Source organism: Marmota marmota, unplaced genomic scaffold, assembly GCF_001458135.2.
Source record: "Marmota marmota marmota unplaced genomic scaffold, marMar, whole genome shotgun sequence".
NCBI classification, from domain to species: domain Eukaryota; kingdom Metazoa; phylum Chordata; class Mammalia; order Rodentia; family Sciuridae; genus Marmota; species Marmota marmota.
Genome location: NW_026000016.1, coordinates 31,777,091 through 31,795,416, shown reverse-complemented (window position 1 = coordinate 31,795,416; position 18,326 = coordinate 31,777,091). Strand labels below are relative to the sequence as shown.

The 18,326-nt window shown below is 39.7% G+C and overlaps 1 protein-coding gene across 1 annotated transcript in view; it reads right to left on the bottom strand.

The window, feature by feature from the left end:
- Ush2a (usherin) overlaps positions 1–18,326 on the bottom strand; it is a 740,698-nt gene that overhangs the window by 42,700 nt on the left and 679,672 nt on the right. The window contains exons 66-67 of the mRNA XM_015483330.2: positions 9,330–10,846; positions 6,346–6,667 (exon numbers count right to left, since the gene is read on the bottom strand). Coding sequence (XP_015338816.1) covers positions 6,346–6,667; positions 9,330–10,846 — 1,839 coding nt within the window. The remainder of the gene's footprint in view (positions 1–6,345; positions 6,668–9,329; positions 10,847–18,326) is intronic.

The following is an 18,326-nucleotide window of genomic DNA, read 5'->3' as shown; positions in this document are numbered from 1 at the left end:
GCAAAAATCTGTCAAAGTGAGGAAGTTTCAGGAAAACTAATTAAGTCACTGACAGCATGATTCAGTGAAAGGGGGAGCCCTGGCAGGCCCTAGCAACTCCGTGGTGAGTCATTGCCTTAAGCGAGAGTATGAATATGAATGCACAATTACTAAGAGCTACTCATTAGCCTCAGCTCACTCCCTGAAGGTAAAAACTGAAACTTGCCAAGCTGGGGTGCTGCTCAGTGGGAGAGCACTTGACTAGCATATGTGAGGCCCTGGGTTCAATCCCCAGCACTGAAAAAACAAAACCAAAAATATCACAAGAAATTGAAGCATGGAGTAAGATTCACATCCAAGTCTCTCTTGAAGCCTGTGGGGAGACAACTGTCCTAATTTGCTTGCTGAACAATTAAGAACTTTCCCTCACAGAATTTGGAGGTTGTGACAGTCAGCTTTGCATAGTTGTGACAAAATACCTGAAATGAGCAAAGCATTGCATTCTTCCTGTTTGCAAAACCAGCATTACATGACACCAAGGTCTGCTGCCAGAAGGAACTCAAATCCACTTGAAACACTGCTGCAGCTGCCTCTGAGTGCTTGGATGGCTGAACACAGGGAAAAGGGGTCCCAGGGAAATAATTCCTTAAGTGGCCCTGAGCAGGCAGGATACTCTTAGTGGGCCACTTTGGGCTTTCTTCTCAAAGCAATGTCTTTGAAATGAGTTAACACTTGAGCCTTTCATGGATGGGTTCTTGCTAATTCCTGAGCTGCTCTCAAGGCATCTTTCTTATTGTACCAATGCAAAGTACTTGACTTCTTTTTAATGGTTCTGTTCTTTATTTCTTTCCTTCCTTCCTTCCTTCCTTCCTTCCTTCCTTCCTTCCTTCCTTCCTTCCTTCCTTTCTTTCGTAGCCATACCATGGTTGTCCACAACTTTTAAAGTATCCCTTACTGGCAAGTTTTTCAAATCTTTCTGTCTGTTTCTTGATCCCAATTTTCACAGTAAACCTGGCTAAAATCTGCCAGCAATATCTGCTACCTCCTGAATGCTGTGCTGCCTTCAAATTTCTTCCACCAGGTTAATTAGTTTTTCACCTTTAAGTTCAACCTCACTTAAAAGTCTCAGGGTGTGAAAAAAGTATAGACAAGTTCTTTGCCAGAATGTAATATGAATGGCCTCTAGTCCAATTCCCACTACTCCTCATTCGCATCTGGGACCTCATGAGCACAGTCTTTACTTTCCACATTCCTATAACATTTTGATTTTCTGAGATAACATCAGAATTGTCCAGTGTGCTCTACTGGACAATTCTAAGCATTTTATAATCTGTTTCTTCAAATCTTTTCAAACTCCTTCTGTCAACAGTTCAAGGCTTTTGAACAACGTGGTCAAGTATAGTTAATACATAGTTATAGAAATGACCCCACTTATTGATACAAATTTTCTGTGTTAAGTCAATTTTCTGTAGCTGTGGCAGAGTATTTGACATAAATCAATTTGTAAGGAGGAAAGAACTCTTTGGGCTCAGAGTTTCTGAGGTTTCCAAAAGCCATGGTTGACTGGCTCCAGGGCTTTTGGACTGTAGTGAGACACATCATCACAGCAGTGGGCAAATGGGTAGAAAAAACAGGCTCACCTCATGGAAACCTGGAAGAGAGAGACAAGTAGGGAGAGGGCCCCAACATACCCTTTGCAGGCAAGCACCCACCAACCTCTTTCCTTCAACTAGGCCCCACCTCTACAAGGTTTCTCCCTAGGGACCAGTCTTTTTATCACATGAGCTTTGAGGAACACCTAAGATCCAAACCACAAAAAAAGCTGTATATTGAATATAGTTGTACAGCACAATTTTGAAAGAACTGAAGACATAGTTGAGCAGCCTGTGGGTAAAATCATATTTGATTTGTAAATATTCTGTAGCACTGCTGAATAAACCTGTGATCTTCATTTAAGGAAAAGTCTTTGCACTGGAAGGAATTCATTTAGGATAGAAGCATCTCACTTATGTGTAAAAACAGAGTTGTTTAAGAATTAGATTTTCGTAAATTGTATTTGAAATAAGAATGTTTTCCTTCGAATGGGATGTTGCACTACATTGCTCTACAAAGTCACCCACATGTCCTCATGAAATATAGACACTTCTAAATTTTTTGAATCCCATTTCAGACTTTACAGGTTTTATGAAAGCTTATCCTTCAGAGTTTAGTCCTTCTGAATCTAGGAATTCTAGAAATTGAGTTGAAACGACCCAAACTAGAAAAGTGCTCTGTTTTAAATGATGTCAATGCTTATAAAAAAAAAAAAAATAGAACAATGGTGAGGACAACCAAAGAAAACCCAAGAGGGAAAGAAAGAAATTATTTGATTGAGACATCAGCTTCCCAGAAAATATATTCTGTCCTCTTCTGTAGCTTCATACAAAACAACAAGATTCTTCTTTAAGAAAGCTATAAGGGGTTCAGGGTGTAGCTCAGTGGTAGAGCAGCACTTGCCTAATGTGTTCAAAGCCCTGTATTCAATCCCAGCACTTAAAATAAAGGCACTCACATTGGCTTTTAGTACTCCTATAATCCCAGCTACTTGGGAAGCTGAGGCTGAAAGAGGAGTTAGAATGCAGTCTGAGCAACATAGCAAAACCCTGTCTCAAAAAAATTAAGTGTAACTATAGATAGACCAAGGTAAATAAAATAGTGATCAATTATTCAATAACATCAAAGTGAATCAGGCATGTATGAGGAGCTGGCTTCTCTTTTCTAAGCAATCTACATTACAACAGTTTGCAACAAGGAGTCTCAACCCTGGCTGCACATTAGGATCACTTGGGGACCTTTTGAATTTCTGGGATGCCTGAACTCATTCAAGAAATAAGAACTCCAGAGGAGTGGGGCCTGGACTCCTTCAGGAGTGTAGTCACAGTTCCCCCATGGGATTCGAAAGTGCAATCAGGGCCTGGAACCTGAAAAATCAAGCTTAAAGAGGTTACTGCTACTCTGGGGAAATACTTTTTTTTTTTTTTTTTAAAAAGGCTGTAGACCACCTAAGGTGAAGTTCCTCCATCTTCTCCTCTTCTCAGGAATCTGCACTTTGAACAAGCTCTTTGGGTAATCCTTCTCTGTAAGGAACCTACCTTAGGACATTAAATATTGAGGTGCTACTGAAAAAGATAGTGTGATATCACATGACTTTTTCAAATGAACTAACTGCCTAGCTGGTTATGAGAATTGTTATGTGATGAGTGACATGTTAACCCTTGACCTCCATGGTCTTCTATAGTGAGTGGTTCCCCCTCTCTCTGTGACCATCCATTTCTCCAGATATTTCCAGATCCTCTTGTCTGTGAGAACTTACCTACACTATATCTGTTTCTGCCACAGAACAACTCATCTGATGAATTAATTTAGACTAGAGAATGCTGCCTTGTTCTCCCTCGTAACTAAATCTTAGCAGCTGCCTTCAACAACTGAACTCAAAACCAGAAGTGAATACAAGGATACAAGGCAGTGTGGGAAAGTGCCACTTCTGACACTCAGGGCATACCATGTGGATGGCTACCCTCTCAGTGACACAGCATGGCCACTCCTCTGACAGATAGTCCCACACCTCTGGGAGTTTCTCAGCTCTTTTGTTTTAACTCCCAACAAAGATATAAATTAACTTAACAACACAATCATCTGCAGAAGATTCAAATGATTGTCAGGTGTTAGGTAAACAGATCGTGTGTAGGGCAATGAAGGTATTTCCTCAAATGCAACTTACAGATGAAGGGACACTCAAGTGGCTTTAAAAGCAATGCAAATTCATCTCAAAGACAAAATGCTCTTTTGTTAAGGGAAAATAAATTCCTTTAGTACATAGCTTCCTCAATGACTTTCATGGAATTACTCAGGGTCCATAAAAGCTCATCGTTCACACAGGCTAAATAAATCTAATAATCTAGTTCATTTATTTCAGCATTTAATCTTTGCTTTTCAAAATATCATTTTCCATGAGAACTGGGTCTAATAGACTCCATTTCCCTCCCTGCTCTCTATCCTTATGTTGTAACAACAGAGGATTAGTTAATAAATGCAAATTTGAGATCAGTTTGTTCTGAAAAACCAAATTAAATGCTTTCATTTGGGTGAGATGAGTATGGAGGCGATCTGTGATGCAGAGCTGATAATAACAGTTACAAAAGACACAGCACAGCCTGAGATTCTTAACTTGCCAGCCCTCTGAAATGTGGATCCCTTGATTATCCTTAACTCCTGATGAGAAATTTACTACAGAGAAGACACGTTTGGAGTTTACCACTCCGTAGAAAAGTGAGATGAGACGGCTACAAAAAATGTGACCAGTAGATATTCCAGTGACATGATGCCATGCCCAGGATGCTGTCATTACTGGTTTGCATTCCGTTGGGTCATGTAAGTTTTGGGCCAAAGATTTCATGTCAATTCCTTCCTTTCTCACCAAGGTACATTTTTATTCATGAGGGAGAACAGATAATTGAGAACTGAGGAATCTTTGATAACTTGACACTTTTCAGTAAAGATAACAAGAACAGAACAGAGGGATGGCCACATAGGTCCTGACTGTTTCTAACAGTATTCTGTCTCCAACTGTGGCATCAATAGGAATTTTGTTCCTTCATAACATAAGACATAATCCTTATCCTAATCCCTTGGAGCCTGATGTGGTGTGTGTGTGTGTGTGTGTGTGTGTGTGCGCGCGCGTGTGTGTATTAGATTTCAGAAAGGTAATATAATAAGATGTATCTGCTGCATATTTTGTAATATTTCCAGCCTGATGTAGTTAGCCACCTTATAATAAAATATGATATTTTTGCAGTAAAACATGAATATTCATATACCAGTGGAATAAATAAATACTTTAAATAGTCTCAAGTCTATTTACATTGGGCTTTTCTGCCAAATGAGTTGTGCCTAACCAAAGAAACCAAAAATTTGCTTTTAAGAGATTTTTAGATTTGGAATAGCAAACAAAAAATTATGGACTTATATTTGTGTATTTGTTCAAACTATTAAAGAATCTATTTATATTTTTGATTCTTATTAATATTATTGGGAAATTTGTCTCACATATTACTGACCTAAACATACGTTTTTTTTCAAGTTTACAAATGTTATCTCTAATCGTCCTCATCCATTTGCTCACCATATGCCTGATGACTTGGTGATTTTATTATTTCTTGTTATGATATGCATTTTTTCCCCTTGCATATACTAGGCAAGCACTCTACCACTGAGCTACATCCCCAGCCCTTTGATAAACCTTTTGAGATGCAGTTTCCTGTTTTAGAATATTTTTCTTGGTATTGCACCTGGCATGTAGTGCTTGCACCAATCAGCAAGCTTTCTTTGACTGTAAGAGGAACAGATTCTCACTTAAGCAGAAGAGTATGTACTGGGAGCAACTGATTCTCACTTAAGCAGAAGAGTATGTACTGGGAGCATACAGAATTCAAAGAACACTTGAAGAATCATGCTAGAAAGTAACAGCAAAAAGGAAAACTTCTAAATTGTGGTGAGAGATACTTTACCAGGATTTCTCACTCCCACCTTTCAAAATTCTGAGTAGCTCTGCTCAATATCAGCCCAAGATGAGTCTGAAGGGTTGAGTGTGGCTCCTGTGCCCACCAACTTAGCTAGGAGACACCATGACGTGCTAGTGGGGCCTTCCAACAGTCCTGAGCTAAAGGTGAAGGGAGCCGTTCCTTTATAGCAAATTGGGTTACTACTAGAAGAATGCACAAGGATTCCAACAGCAAAACAAATCTAACAGAAATTCTTTGGCTTTACAAAATATTTTCAGAGAATTATTTTTATTATTGTCTTTTTAGGGATAGGCAAGGTCTTATTTTTTTATGCAGTTTTCAGACAAAATTCTCTTCATCCCATGTTCAGATTAGTTATACCCATTTAGACCTTTCTCGACACTCCATTATCTTTCTTGAGCACAGTGGCTACAGATATTCACTATTAGATTCTGTTTTGTTATAATTAATAAATTGTTTTCAAAGTGATCTTTTAACAAGGAGCATCTCCTACCAAGGCAGCACTGACAGAGGGAAGTGTAATGGTAGAAACCACTTCATCAATGGTTGAAATGCAAATACTTCACTTGAAATCTACATAGAAAAAAATAAGCATATATCACATGGATCAAGAACTAAGGAAATGAAGAAGACAAATGAATATGGTCTTTCCTCCCTCATTTACTGCTTGAAAAATTAAAAAAAAATTATCACCATCCTTAAGATCGCATTAAGCGGTTTTTCAAATTGCAGGCAATTTTTACAGGCAGGCCCTGATAGGTGCACATAATCTCAGTTTGAATGGTTGGTGAGACCCATTTCTTACCTGATACTCATACTCTGTGAAAGGCAATAGTTCAGAATCCATAAATGCATTTGAGCTTCCATTGTAGATTAGGACTGTATTGGCTTTTCCAGGCTGAGTTGCTATTTGTCTTCTGTACAATTCATAGTATAAAACTTTTCCATTTGGCTGGAGTGGACCTGTCCACAGAAGGGAAACAGTGGGCTGAAATCCTCTTGGGACAATCTGTACCTCTGCATGTGGAGGAGGCTGCATCAGAGGTGCAACTTCAGGGGTCTGGATAGATGTCCAGTCACTCGATGCACATCCCAGGGTAGTACAAGCTTGAATTCGTACTTCGTACCTTCGGGACACAACATAGTATTATAGATGACCATCTTCACAAATCTTTAAAAGACCAAGTGTTTTCATAAAAAAGACAAGCTTACATTTATTTTTAAGTATAACTAACTCTTTTAAAGAACAACAAAACGTCCTAGTTTCATGGAAAGGTTTGAACATTTTAAATCCTTTCGGTTTTCCAAACTAAAGGAAAGATCCTCATCTGTTCGGCTGGTGTGGACACAATTCTTCTCCTAAAGAGGGCTGTATGAAATAAGTAAACTATGAAGGTTCTTTCCAGCATGAAAATTCTGGTTCTTTGCAAAATTACTTAACATAGCAATGAATAATGCAGCTTGGGGAGTAGGGACCCATTTCAGCAGCGGGGGACCCTTCCTACTGCAGCCAGGACTGAGTGATTCCCTGGGGATGTTTCCAGGTCATGAAGGAACATCATGGCATTAAGGTCTCAGTGGTAATAAATCCCTTCACCTGATACCTGACATCTTAAAACAGTCCCTCTTACACCACACAAAGACCTTTTGGGGCCAAAGTTAACCCAGCCACACACTAGATTATCCATCATGGAGACACCTTATCACCATCCAGTTAAACTCAACTAATCAATTATGTTTTGCCTCATAGCTGGTCTAGGCCACTTGGAAGGGTCTATTTACATAACAGGGACTTTTCCCTTCCAAGGAAAGGGACTTTGGTTAGTGTTCAGTGCCTGTGGCTGCAGAGAAGCACTTTTTCTCTGTTCCCCTGCCCCATTGATTTTATGACACCCCTAATTATCTCTCAACACTCAGCTACCTTTCTTTCTTTTGATTCTGCCTTGTCTTCTTCTATTTTCTACCTTCCCTCTTTGCTCCTCTAATCACTGACTTCTGTCTTCTTGCTTTTTTGTTTCACATTTTTGCCTTTAAAATAATACTTCATGCTTCCTTTGTGACTTCTTTCCTTCCCCATCACCTCTTCCCCTCTCTCTTCTCTCTTACCCACCCCCACTGTGATGGAGTGATCAGTTTATTGGTGAATAAATCCATAGCTGTGTATGGCAGACATGACTTCTAAGCAATTCTATGAGGTCAATTTTGATGCTGCACATAGGGATTATTCACTTTCTTCTTTAACTGTGGTAGTTTTTGAATCCTGAGTCAGTTTCTTTCTGGTATTAGGGCATTGTAAGGCTACTTCCTATTGACCAGTTGAGGGTATGTAAAGGTGGACACACTAATTTGCAATATCTAGTAAATATTAATGTGCTTTAAAAACCACAACTCCCCCCAAATCTGCATGAACCTCCACTTTGTATAACAAATGATATTCTGTTTTATGTCATTGATTTTATAGCCTAGAGTGGGCAAAGAAGAGACCTCTTTTGTGTCCTTACACGTCACTGCTAAGTTTATCAGATTAATCAATATTTTTTTCTTTTTCTAGCCTGGATAAAAAAGTGTCCCTTTCACATCTGGAAAACCATTTTCTTCTCTAAAAGTCTTTTTGAATGATAGTTTTAAAGAGGGAGCAAGTTATGATTTTTGAAACTTGCGTGTACGATCAGGTGAAGAGGAAGCTGATATAAAATGTCCATCTCTGCATCTAACATGGGCCTTTTTAATGTTCAGAGCAGGATAAAAGCCAATTCACACAGTATGTGGATTAGGCATGGAGGATACCTGAGAAGTTTTAATTACTGTTTAATATTTAATACGACCCTAAATAATTGTCATGAGTAGATGCAGAAGACCATGAATGTTTCATTTAAATAGAACTATATATCAGAGATAATTATAGGGGATATCTGGTCTACACATCAGATTACAATTAAGCTGTATTTTACCTATGGTGGATGAAAATCAACACCCAGTCTTTAATTTTTTTAAGTGGTTCTGTTCATTTTACTAAATTTTAAGCGTAAAATGCCTTTTATTACTCTTCTCTCTGAGGATGTGAGTTACTTAAAATGTGATAGGGAAAAATGCCAAGCAATTATTTAAGCTCTGGGAAGAAGGCTGGTGGCAAGCTTCCTTTGTGTAGGGAGCAACATCCCTCTTGCTTGTCACGGAGCCCAAACAGATCTGTCAGGAAAACATGAGCTAGCAATGTGGTACTGCTGGCTGAGAAGTCATGAGAGTAAGATGGAGGGGGTCCTAAAAGGAGCAGAGAAATAGTCCTAAGAGCCTCATTATCCCTGGAAGAAGTGGTGGATTAGGTAAGAAGGGCTGTCCCCAAAACACATTTTGGTTCTGTGCAAGTCTGGCTGGTAATAGCTATCATTGGCTGGTACTTTTTTGTACTTTAATACCTCATTCTATTTGCAGTCTGGGTCAGGTAATCCCACTGGGGCTCTAAGAACTGCCCCAGGTCTGGCATATTTTCAGGAGAGACTCAATTTAGGGAACTGGCCCCATCTCTGCATAACTTGTTCTAGACAGGATGATGAGTTATGGACATTTCTGAAAAAATGATGCTTAACCTTGCCTACAAGAATTCTGCTTTCTAGAGGTTATGAAAGCAGGCTTTGGTTGGGTTGAGGACATGCACTGTCTGCTATAGATGGTTAAATGGACAGGAGTTGGGGACATCTTGCTTTTAGTGTCTCCATTAGAACTGACCAAGGGTTTACACCATAGAGAGGACAGTGAATTGCTCTCAGAGCACCCAGCTTGGCTACCTACCTGTGAAATGGCTTTAGATGCTTTACTATGAATGACTGTGTACTGGAAGAACTGTGAGTTGTGTTTATGTGTATAATTTTCGTTTCTCTTTCAAACATCTCACGGATAAAGAGGGTATAATTGATTATATTGCCATTTGTCCTCACTGGAGGGTCCCAATTCACTAAGATCTCCTGAGGGCCCTTGGCATGGAGTTTTGGAGGTTCCATGTCTGAGGGTGCAGAGGGACTGGTTCGATCTTTGACAAGTGGACTCAAAATACCCCCTTGGCTGTTGTTGGCAGTCACTGTATAGCCATATTCCACACCTGGGGTGAGGGTAAAGTCATGATAGCGAGTTTCCAGGCCAGTGTACACAATGGTTCCATCTCTCCTAAGTTCATAACTTCTGATCTGGCCATTTGGATTTCTTGGGGGTTTCCAGATGATTTCTATTGATTCTGAGCCCGTGACTTGCAATGTTGGAGGATCCATGTTCTCTGGTGGGGCCTCCATTGTCCAGGCAGATGTTGACACACTAGCTGTGCATCCTCTACTTGTGCAGGCTATAAGGGAGAAATTGTACTGAGTATAAGGCTGAAGATGGGAAACCAGTAGGGACAAGCTCTGTCCTGCCAGGTACTCCTTACCATCATATTTAAGCAAATATTTAGTGATCTTTCCATTTTGAATTGATGGTGGTGACCAAGATGCATTTATTTGACTGGCACTGATGACCCAAAGAACTGGAGGGCTGACTCCTGATGGAGCAGCTTCAGGAGTGGTGATGTTGGTGGGTTTGCTGGTGGAGCAGCCTCCACTTGTGCAGGCTTGGACTGTGTAAGTGTAGGTGGAAAAAGGGAGCAGCTCATCATCAGTATAACTGAAAGTCACAGCATCAAAGCTGAAAGGATAGAACATTCCATTCCTTTGAAGCCTGTAGGACTGAATGATACCATTAGACTGTTCTGGTGGGATCCAGGAAATCAGCAGTTTGGGGGGATTCATAGATACATAGGATATCTCCGGTGGAAAGAGACCTTCTGGAGGTGCTTGCAATGTCCTTACCACAGTCCAAGAGCTACAGGTATGTCCCACTGAATTCCAAGAGCAGATTTTATATTCACACTGCATCCATGGCTGCAAACCTGTGTCATTATACATAAATGTGTTCTTTTCAGAGTTATATTCTGTGAGAACAATTTTCTCATTGGCCTGGATTGTCTGATTTCCCCAAGCCTTTCCCTCGAAGCATCTGCGAATCACTTCATAGCGAATTATCTTTCCATTTGGGTTAACAGGCTCAGACCAGCGGAGCTCTACACTGGTAGGTTCCACAGACTGGACTGTAGGAGTCAACTGAGAGTCCGGAGGGGCTTCCTCTGTCCAGAGAGACTGGGGTGCTGTGTGGGCACAGCCTGCCTTGGTGCAGGCCTCCAGGGTCAGAGTGTAGACAGTGAAGGGATCCAGGCGTCGGAAGAGAAACTGACGACTCAAACCTGTGTACTCCAGAACACCATCATTGAAGATGTTGTATTTCTGGAGGAAGAAGAGAGAGAAGGAAAGATAATAATTTGTAGTATGTCATTTCTGGGTATAGCTATTTAGCCCCTTTTAAGCCTTTATCCACCCTATTCCTCATCCTGATGACCCTCATCTAGTAGAAACATTCTGATATTAATTTTGGAAATGTGATCTTTTTCAATTAATGTATGGTCCACAGAAAGAGAAAAAAGTTTTTTTTTTTTTAAAAAGGTTGTGTAATAGTAAGCATTTATCTAAACCTAAGGCTATTGAATCTTATTCTTTACCTAATAGTTATCATGAGGTTTTATCTATTTTTATTTTTTAAAAGTAGGGAAGAATATTCAAATCTCCTATTTTATAGACACTACGTGTTTCTAATCTCATCCCATGGCATTTTTTCGGAAGTGAAATTGTAGTGCTTAAACATTGGTTATTACAAGATGCCAGTATTAAAACATGTATGTGTGTGTATATGACATATATATTACACATATGTATAAATATACATATAGATATATAATACACACACATGCATATATTACTTTGATGACAAGGAGATGGAAAAATCTACCTTGTTTTCTCTTGCAGGCTATGGAAATACTGATGGCTCCTTAGGGGGCAAATTTCTATTGCTCTGGGGAAAAACATCTAAATGCTCATTACACAAATGCAGAGCAAGTTTTCATCTCTGCATTTTTCATTATTTATTTATTGGAAAGGTGGAAAGTAACAATGTGAATGTAAATGCCTGTGAGTAGAGGTTTGCCACTCCTTTCCTGCTTCAACACACCTGAGAGATAGGACACACTCCTTAGATGATGCCCTATGGTGCTGATTCTCAAGATGAGACAAGATACATCAGAATCTCCTAGAAGGCACATCTAGTTTGGTACTTTCTGAAGAAGCTTAGCTTAGGCTGGAATATTAATATCCTTAAATGCTATTTAAGATTAAACAGTGTCAACTTTTGGAAATTTATTTATGTTGGACTATCAGATTTTGGTGTGATTTTCTTGTTGGAGGCTCCCAGGGTATAGAGGATGGCATATTTTTTTTTGGAGAGCACTTAAATTCCACCATCAACTTACAAGCACCTAAGGTTCCCTGGACCCCCTTGTGAACCTTGCTAGTCACCTAATAGTCTCTAGTAAATATTAAATTCAGCTCTCCCTCTATACCCAAGCCCCTGAATAAGTGTGGAGACAAAAATACAAATGCACGGTTATGGTTTGGTGAGCCAAAGGTTGATGTGTTAAATGCTTGTGGTGTTATTGGGAAGTGGCAGAAAACTTAGGTGGTATGGCCTTATGAGAGGTCCTAATATCTTTAGGGGTGTACTTTTGAAAGGGAATAGTTGCACCCCAGTTTCTTCCTTTTATTTAACTTTCTGGTTCGTGATGAAAGAAATTTGGCCCTGCCATGCTCTCCCACCCGTCTTGATGTGTCACCTTTGCCAGAGGCTCAAGGACATGGGTCCATGGACCTGATCTTGAACCTCACGAAATATGAGTCAAAATAACCCCTTTATCTGTATAAGTTAATTGCCTCATGTATTTCTTAGTAGTGACAGAGAGCTTACTAATACCCATGCTGACTGGCCTCACTTTAAATTTCTTACCATAAATTTTCAATAGGCGATTGCCAAATTGTAATCCTATTTCATCCCCCTACGGTTGCCTCTCATTTCTCAAAGTTGTTATTTTATGTCTTCTTCTTTCCCCACTAACTGCCAATACCCTTTTCCCTCCCCCACAGTTGGCAGCTGACATGACCACATATTTTAGTGAGAAAGCAGAAGCAGTTAGAGAGGATGTTCTCATGTCATATGATTAGTACCACCCTATCCCTGTGAATCTGGGCTCATCCTACAGATGGTCCCTGACTTATGATAGTTCAACTTGTGATACTTGACTTTATGTTGGTGAGAAAGGGTACCCATATGGCCATTTTTCTTTTTTGCTTTCAATGTGGTGTTCAGTAAGTCACACAGATACTCTATGATGAAATAAATAGGCTTTGCATGAGATGATTTTGCTCAACTGTAGGCTAATGTTAGTGTTAGGAGCACATTTGACATGGGTTGGGCTCAGCTATGTAGGTTATGTGAAGTAAACCCATTTTCAATTTAACTTGTGTTTTCAAAAAATGATGGGTTTAATCTGGATGTAACCTCATCATAAGTTGAGGGGTTTCTGTATTGACCTTTGCTCCTTTGAGCCTGGGTGAAGTACCTGTGTCCTTAAAAAGGCCACCCAAGCTCTGTATCTGGCTCCTTCTCTTTCCTATCAACTTCACTCTTATGATTGTTCTCGTTATCTCCTGTACCACCAATGAATCTCTTGCTTTGGTTATTCCCATTAGTGTTTAAATGTACTCTAGTATCTCACTATTTTGAAATAAGATTTCTCAACACCACAGCTCTCTAGCTACAGTTCCATTACTAAACTTCTTTACTTTTATGAGGGGTGTAGGTGCTGGGGATTGAACCCAGGGCCTCATGCATGCTAGGCAAGTGCTCTAGTGCTGAGCCACGCCCCACCCTAAACTTCTCTCATGAGTTGCTGTCCTCATTTCCTTCCTTGTCATTTTCTCCTTAAGGAACCCCACTCAGGTTTCTCATTCCATTGCTTGATCTTCTTGTCAAATCACTGTGATTTCTTAATTTCCAAATGCAGGGTTGCTGCTGCATTCCAATACTTGACCTCTCAGCAGCATTTGGCATATTTTCTCTTCGCTTTTGGGATGCCCCATTCACCTATTTTTCTTTCTACCCCCACCTTATCTTTTCAGTATTCTTTGCTAGCTTCTCTTCCTCCCCTTGACCTCCAAATTTTGTCTGCCTTAGGGCTTGATCTAGGGATCTCATGTGGCTAGTTACATTCTCTCCATAGTTAATCTCTTCCAGCACTGTGGTGTTATAGACCATCTACCTACTACTAATGGATTCCGAATAGTCATCCCAGTGAAGAGCTCTCCTGGGAGTTTCAGACCTGTCCTCTAACTCCTACCTATCCCTTCAAAGCTATTATTCATCTTCCAACTTTCCATTCCTGGTAAATGGCTCAAGGCCCAAACTTGGAGTGCTCTTTTTTCCTTTGTGCTTAATGTTTGGTCCACTAACCCATTTCTAAATTTGTCTCCCATCCAGTCACATTTCTTGACTTTACAATGCTCATTGTAATTCTGGCTACCAGCAGTTCTCCCCCTGAATTCTCCCATAGATTCTAAACTCCGTTAGTCCCTTTCTAGTCCATTTTCCACACAGTGGCCAGAGTGATTTTCAGAAACATAAATTTGATCTTGCTGTTCCTTTGCTTAAAGTCTTCAGTAATTTTTCATTGCACTTGGAATGGATTCCCACTTCCTTGCCACAGCCCACAAGGTGATGTGACTTGCCTCTGACCAACCCCTCCAGCCTCTTCTAGTGTCATCTTTCTCTCCTCCTTTCTTTCTTTTCCTTGAAAACACCAAGTTCATTCCTGCCTCCAGGCTTTGCATTTGCTGTTCACTTTGTCTGGAACATTTTGCCCCCATATCTTCACATGACTGATTCTGTCTTGTCATTCAGGGCTCAGCTCAAATGTCAACTCAATTCAAATGATTATCCATTCCAAAATAGCCTGAGCAGGCATAATTACATTATTCTATTTAATTTTCTTTAGAGCATCCACGGCTTTCTGAAATTCCCTTGTTTGTTTATTTACCAGCTTACTGTTTGCCTTTCTGTCCCCCACCCCCATCCCCCCATTCATATACTCCCACATGCTTATTCCAACACACGTAAGGACTGTGACAGCCAAGACCTTTTCTGTCTTGTTCACTCTTGAATAAGTACATGGCACTTAGTAGAGGCTCAATAAATATTTGGTGAAATGTAAATGAAAGTAAGAGGAGTCAATATGCCAAGTGTCAATCATGCTAGGGAGAAGCGGGCCCTGGAATGGGAAATAAACACTGATAAGGAGGAGTTCTCATGGGGGCCTTAGGGCCATGATTCAGAATTTACGGTTGGGGGAAGTCTGGTGTCTGTCACATGTCAGCAGGCTGGTGGAAGCAACTTGCTTCTGTTAGTTGTAGCAGGACTGGAGCTAGGCAGAGAGGAAGGCAACTGAGAAGACCATGAAGACAGACCTGGACCTGTGAACTCCAGTTTCAGTTCTGTGATTGCTGCATGTAATTTCCTGCCATTATTTCTCCATAGTGTTTTTGAGGAAACATTATTACAAGTTGCAGCTGAGTCTTAATTGTTCTAGGTAGAAACAGCATGGGAATTTCTGCCACCTTGAAGAGTGGGAGAGGAGAGGGCCCTGGTTATAGTAACTGTGGGTTAAGGATTCCACAATCTGCAGAAGGTAGTGGAGGGAGGTCTGGGGGTGAAGGACCAGAGGAGGCTAGACGTAGAGGCAGGAGTATGGGCTGACAGGTGAGTTGCCAACAAGCTAGGGGAAGAACATCAGACAGGGAGATGAGGCGTGGCTTTCATGTGGGTGAGGGTTCAGAGCATCAAAGTGCAGACATTAAAGGAAATGCAACCTCCTTTGTATGCAAGGATTGGGAAGTCTGGAATACACATGTGACATGGATAAGACTGTTTCTAAGGGTCCCTACAGAAACTGGGGAGAAAGCAGACATCTGTGGCTTGCTCAGTAAGCTCTGTTCAAAGTGAAAATTAGGCAAGGCTTGGGAAAACAACTATGGAGGATAGATAGTTCAGATGACAGTAAGAGCAATCAATTTCAGATGTGGTATGATTTCCTGGCTTTGAATCCCAATTTGATCATTTACAATGTGGGTTTGAGGAGTTATTGGTCTTTGTACGCCTCATGGTTTTGTGGTCCTACCTAGTAGGGTTGATATGAGAATCAAATGAGATAATGTATGGACAGTATTTAGCACAGTGTTGTGTTCATAGGAAGCAAGACTCACACATATAAGCTAGTTTTCTCTGATCTATGATTAAGTGCCCTGGGGAGCCATCAAGGAGAATTAAACAGGCTGTGAAAGGAGTTTTCCCACAGTGGCCTGATTGCACGTCAGGGCTCATCTATTTATCTGGAGAACACTAAACATGATTTTATATGCAGGGTGGACANAACTATGTTGCCTGAGATCAGTGCTATATCCCTTTGCAATGAAAATTATCGAGCTCAAGTAGACTGGGATAATTGCCCACCAGGTTAATTTTGAGCATTTGGAGATTTAGTCAGAACAATAAAAATTCTCTAATCCCCAATGCTATTTGTTCATACACGAGACTCTTGCCTTCTCCCTCATCTCCCTCTCTCATTCTCTTGGTATGCATTTATATCTCACAAATTCCATAAAACTAACATACATAAAAAAACAATAACAAGTCCATTGAACTATAAATGTAACAACACCCTTAGAGAGGCCTGCTGTTAATATGAATGTGAAAATATTCTCATTTTTTAAAAGCACCATAACTAAAACCATGAAACATACCCAAAGAAGTTGATACCTAGGCTTTGAGAATTAGGTTTTTTTGTTGATTTAAAGGACAAGAAAAAAGGGATAGCAGCATTAGGGTTATGGTTATGTTTTCTTTTCCCTGCTTGGAGAGAAACATTTAACATATTTTGCATAAATGAGAGCTAAGAATCTTTATGTTTTGAAAGGCCCTGGGGTCCTCTTTCCACATCTGGACTGGATGGATATGTCTCTTTAAGGTAGGAATTATGTCTGCAAGTGGGGTAGTAATGTGTGAATAGGTAAACACACACACACACACACACGTTAACATTGTCTATTGTGTACCATACCCACTGGATGAGAATTATCATGAGCAGGAAAAAAATTGAAAGGGTTTTAACCCAGAGGTGCCCTACCATTGAATCACGTTCCCAGCTATTTTTATGTTTTATTTTGAGACAGGGTCTCACTAAAGTTGCTTAGGGTCTTGCTAAGTTGCTGAGGCTACCCTCCAACTTCCTATCCTCCTGTCTTAGCCTCCAGAGTCACGGAGATTATAGGCAGGTACCATGGCACCTGGCTGATAAGCAGATTGTGACTGGATTAGTAGGATATTTGAACTTAATAATATGTAATGTTGGCTTTGGTTTACTAAATGTTTGTGATAGTCTTCAGTGTCTCCTTTACTTGATGTGTAAGGGAGGAGGAAAGTGAGGTGGGGAAGAGGATATTATTTCTGGGAGCAGGTACCCAAGAACATCAGGCATAGTTATATGTAAGGAAATTCTTAAGTTAAGGATATCCAAATTTCAGATAAAATCTAGAAGAAGGTGACAAAATCAAACTGAGTCATTTTCCAGATGAAATGATTATATAAAATCTAAAACACTGTAGAAATATATTTTTTGATACTGTTCTCCTGAATTCTGGGTTATAGGTTTCAACCGTGTTAACATTTCTTAATATTAAACACAGGCAGAGAAAATACAATTTCCTTTACGTATCAAAAACTTGGAAAGTCAATTTTCCTATTTCAATAAGTCCCATTATGATATTACACGCTAACCTCTTGAAATCTTTTAATATTTAAACATTTACTAAGCGACCAGACTCTGAAACAAATTTTACAGAAATACTAATTTCTCTTTTTTAAAATATTAAAAGTTAGATCATTAATATTTAAAAACTTATTTCTCCACAACATTGGATTGGTCTTTTAGATAAATATAGCACAGAACTCGAATGACCATAATGAATATTAAATTTGAAGATGCTACAAGTTCTGATTACAAACATTCTTTTCTGATAAATGATTCCTTTTCTGTGGAAATAGGGCAAACATGGGGGAGATTAATAATGCAAAAAAGAATAATTCTTTGTTCAGAATATTCAGTAATAGATGCCAAAAAAAGCATAAGCTCCAAAGCAAACTGTAATCACCTCTAACAGATTATATATAAAAAAGGTAGGCTGTCGGGGGACACTTAGAGATAGCTTTTGTCATAAGAAACATGAAAAGCATGTGGACTATAAAGCAAAAACATATGTATATTGTCAATAGCAGCACCTGCTAGATTGCAGTTTATTTCAGAGCTGACAATTCCATTCGGCCCCTAGATGGCAATACTATCAAACACTTTTGGTAACATGAGTACTTAATGATTAACAACCGGCATTCAGTCATCCAACACACTCCAGGCAACCATTAAAAAAATAACAAAACTGATTTCATTATAGATTCTTTTAATAAACATTTATGGCTCAGATCCTTGAAAGCAGAACTATTCAAAATGCCCTGGCCTCAAAACCTCCACCATCTAATGTAGAACATGACCTGCACATCTCATGAAGTTCACTCATGTCCAGCACAGAAAATGTTTAGAGAGGTACAGCCTTACAAAGGGTGATTACAACAATCGTGTTGCTTAATCGGGTCTGTATTTACCTTTAAAAAAAGCAGAATTAATCACATATTGGGATGTGAAGGAGAATTTCTGCATCATAAAATTATACTGAGGACAAGTTCTTATATTACATTAATTGATTATTCCTGAATCACAGA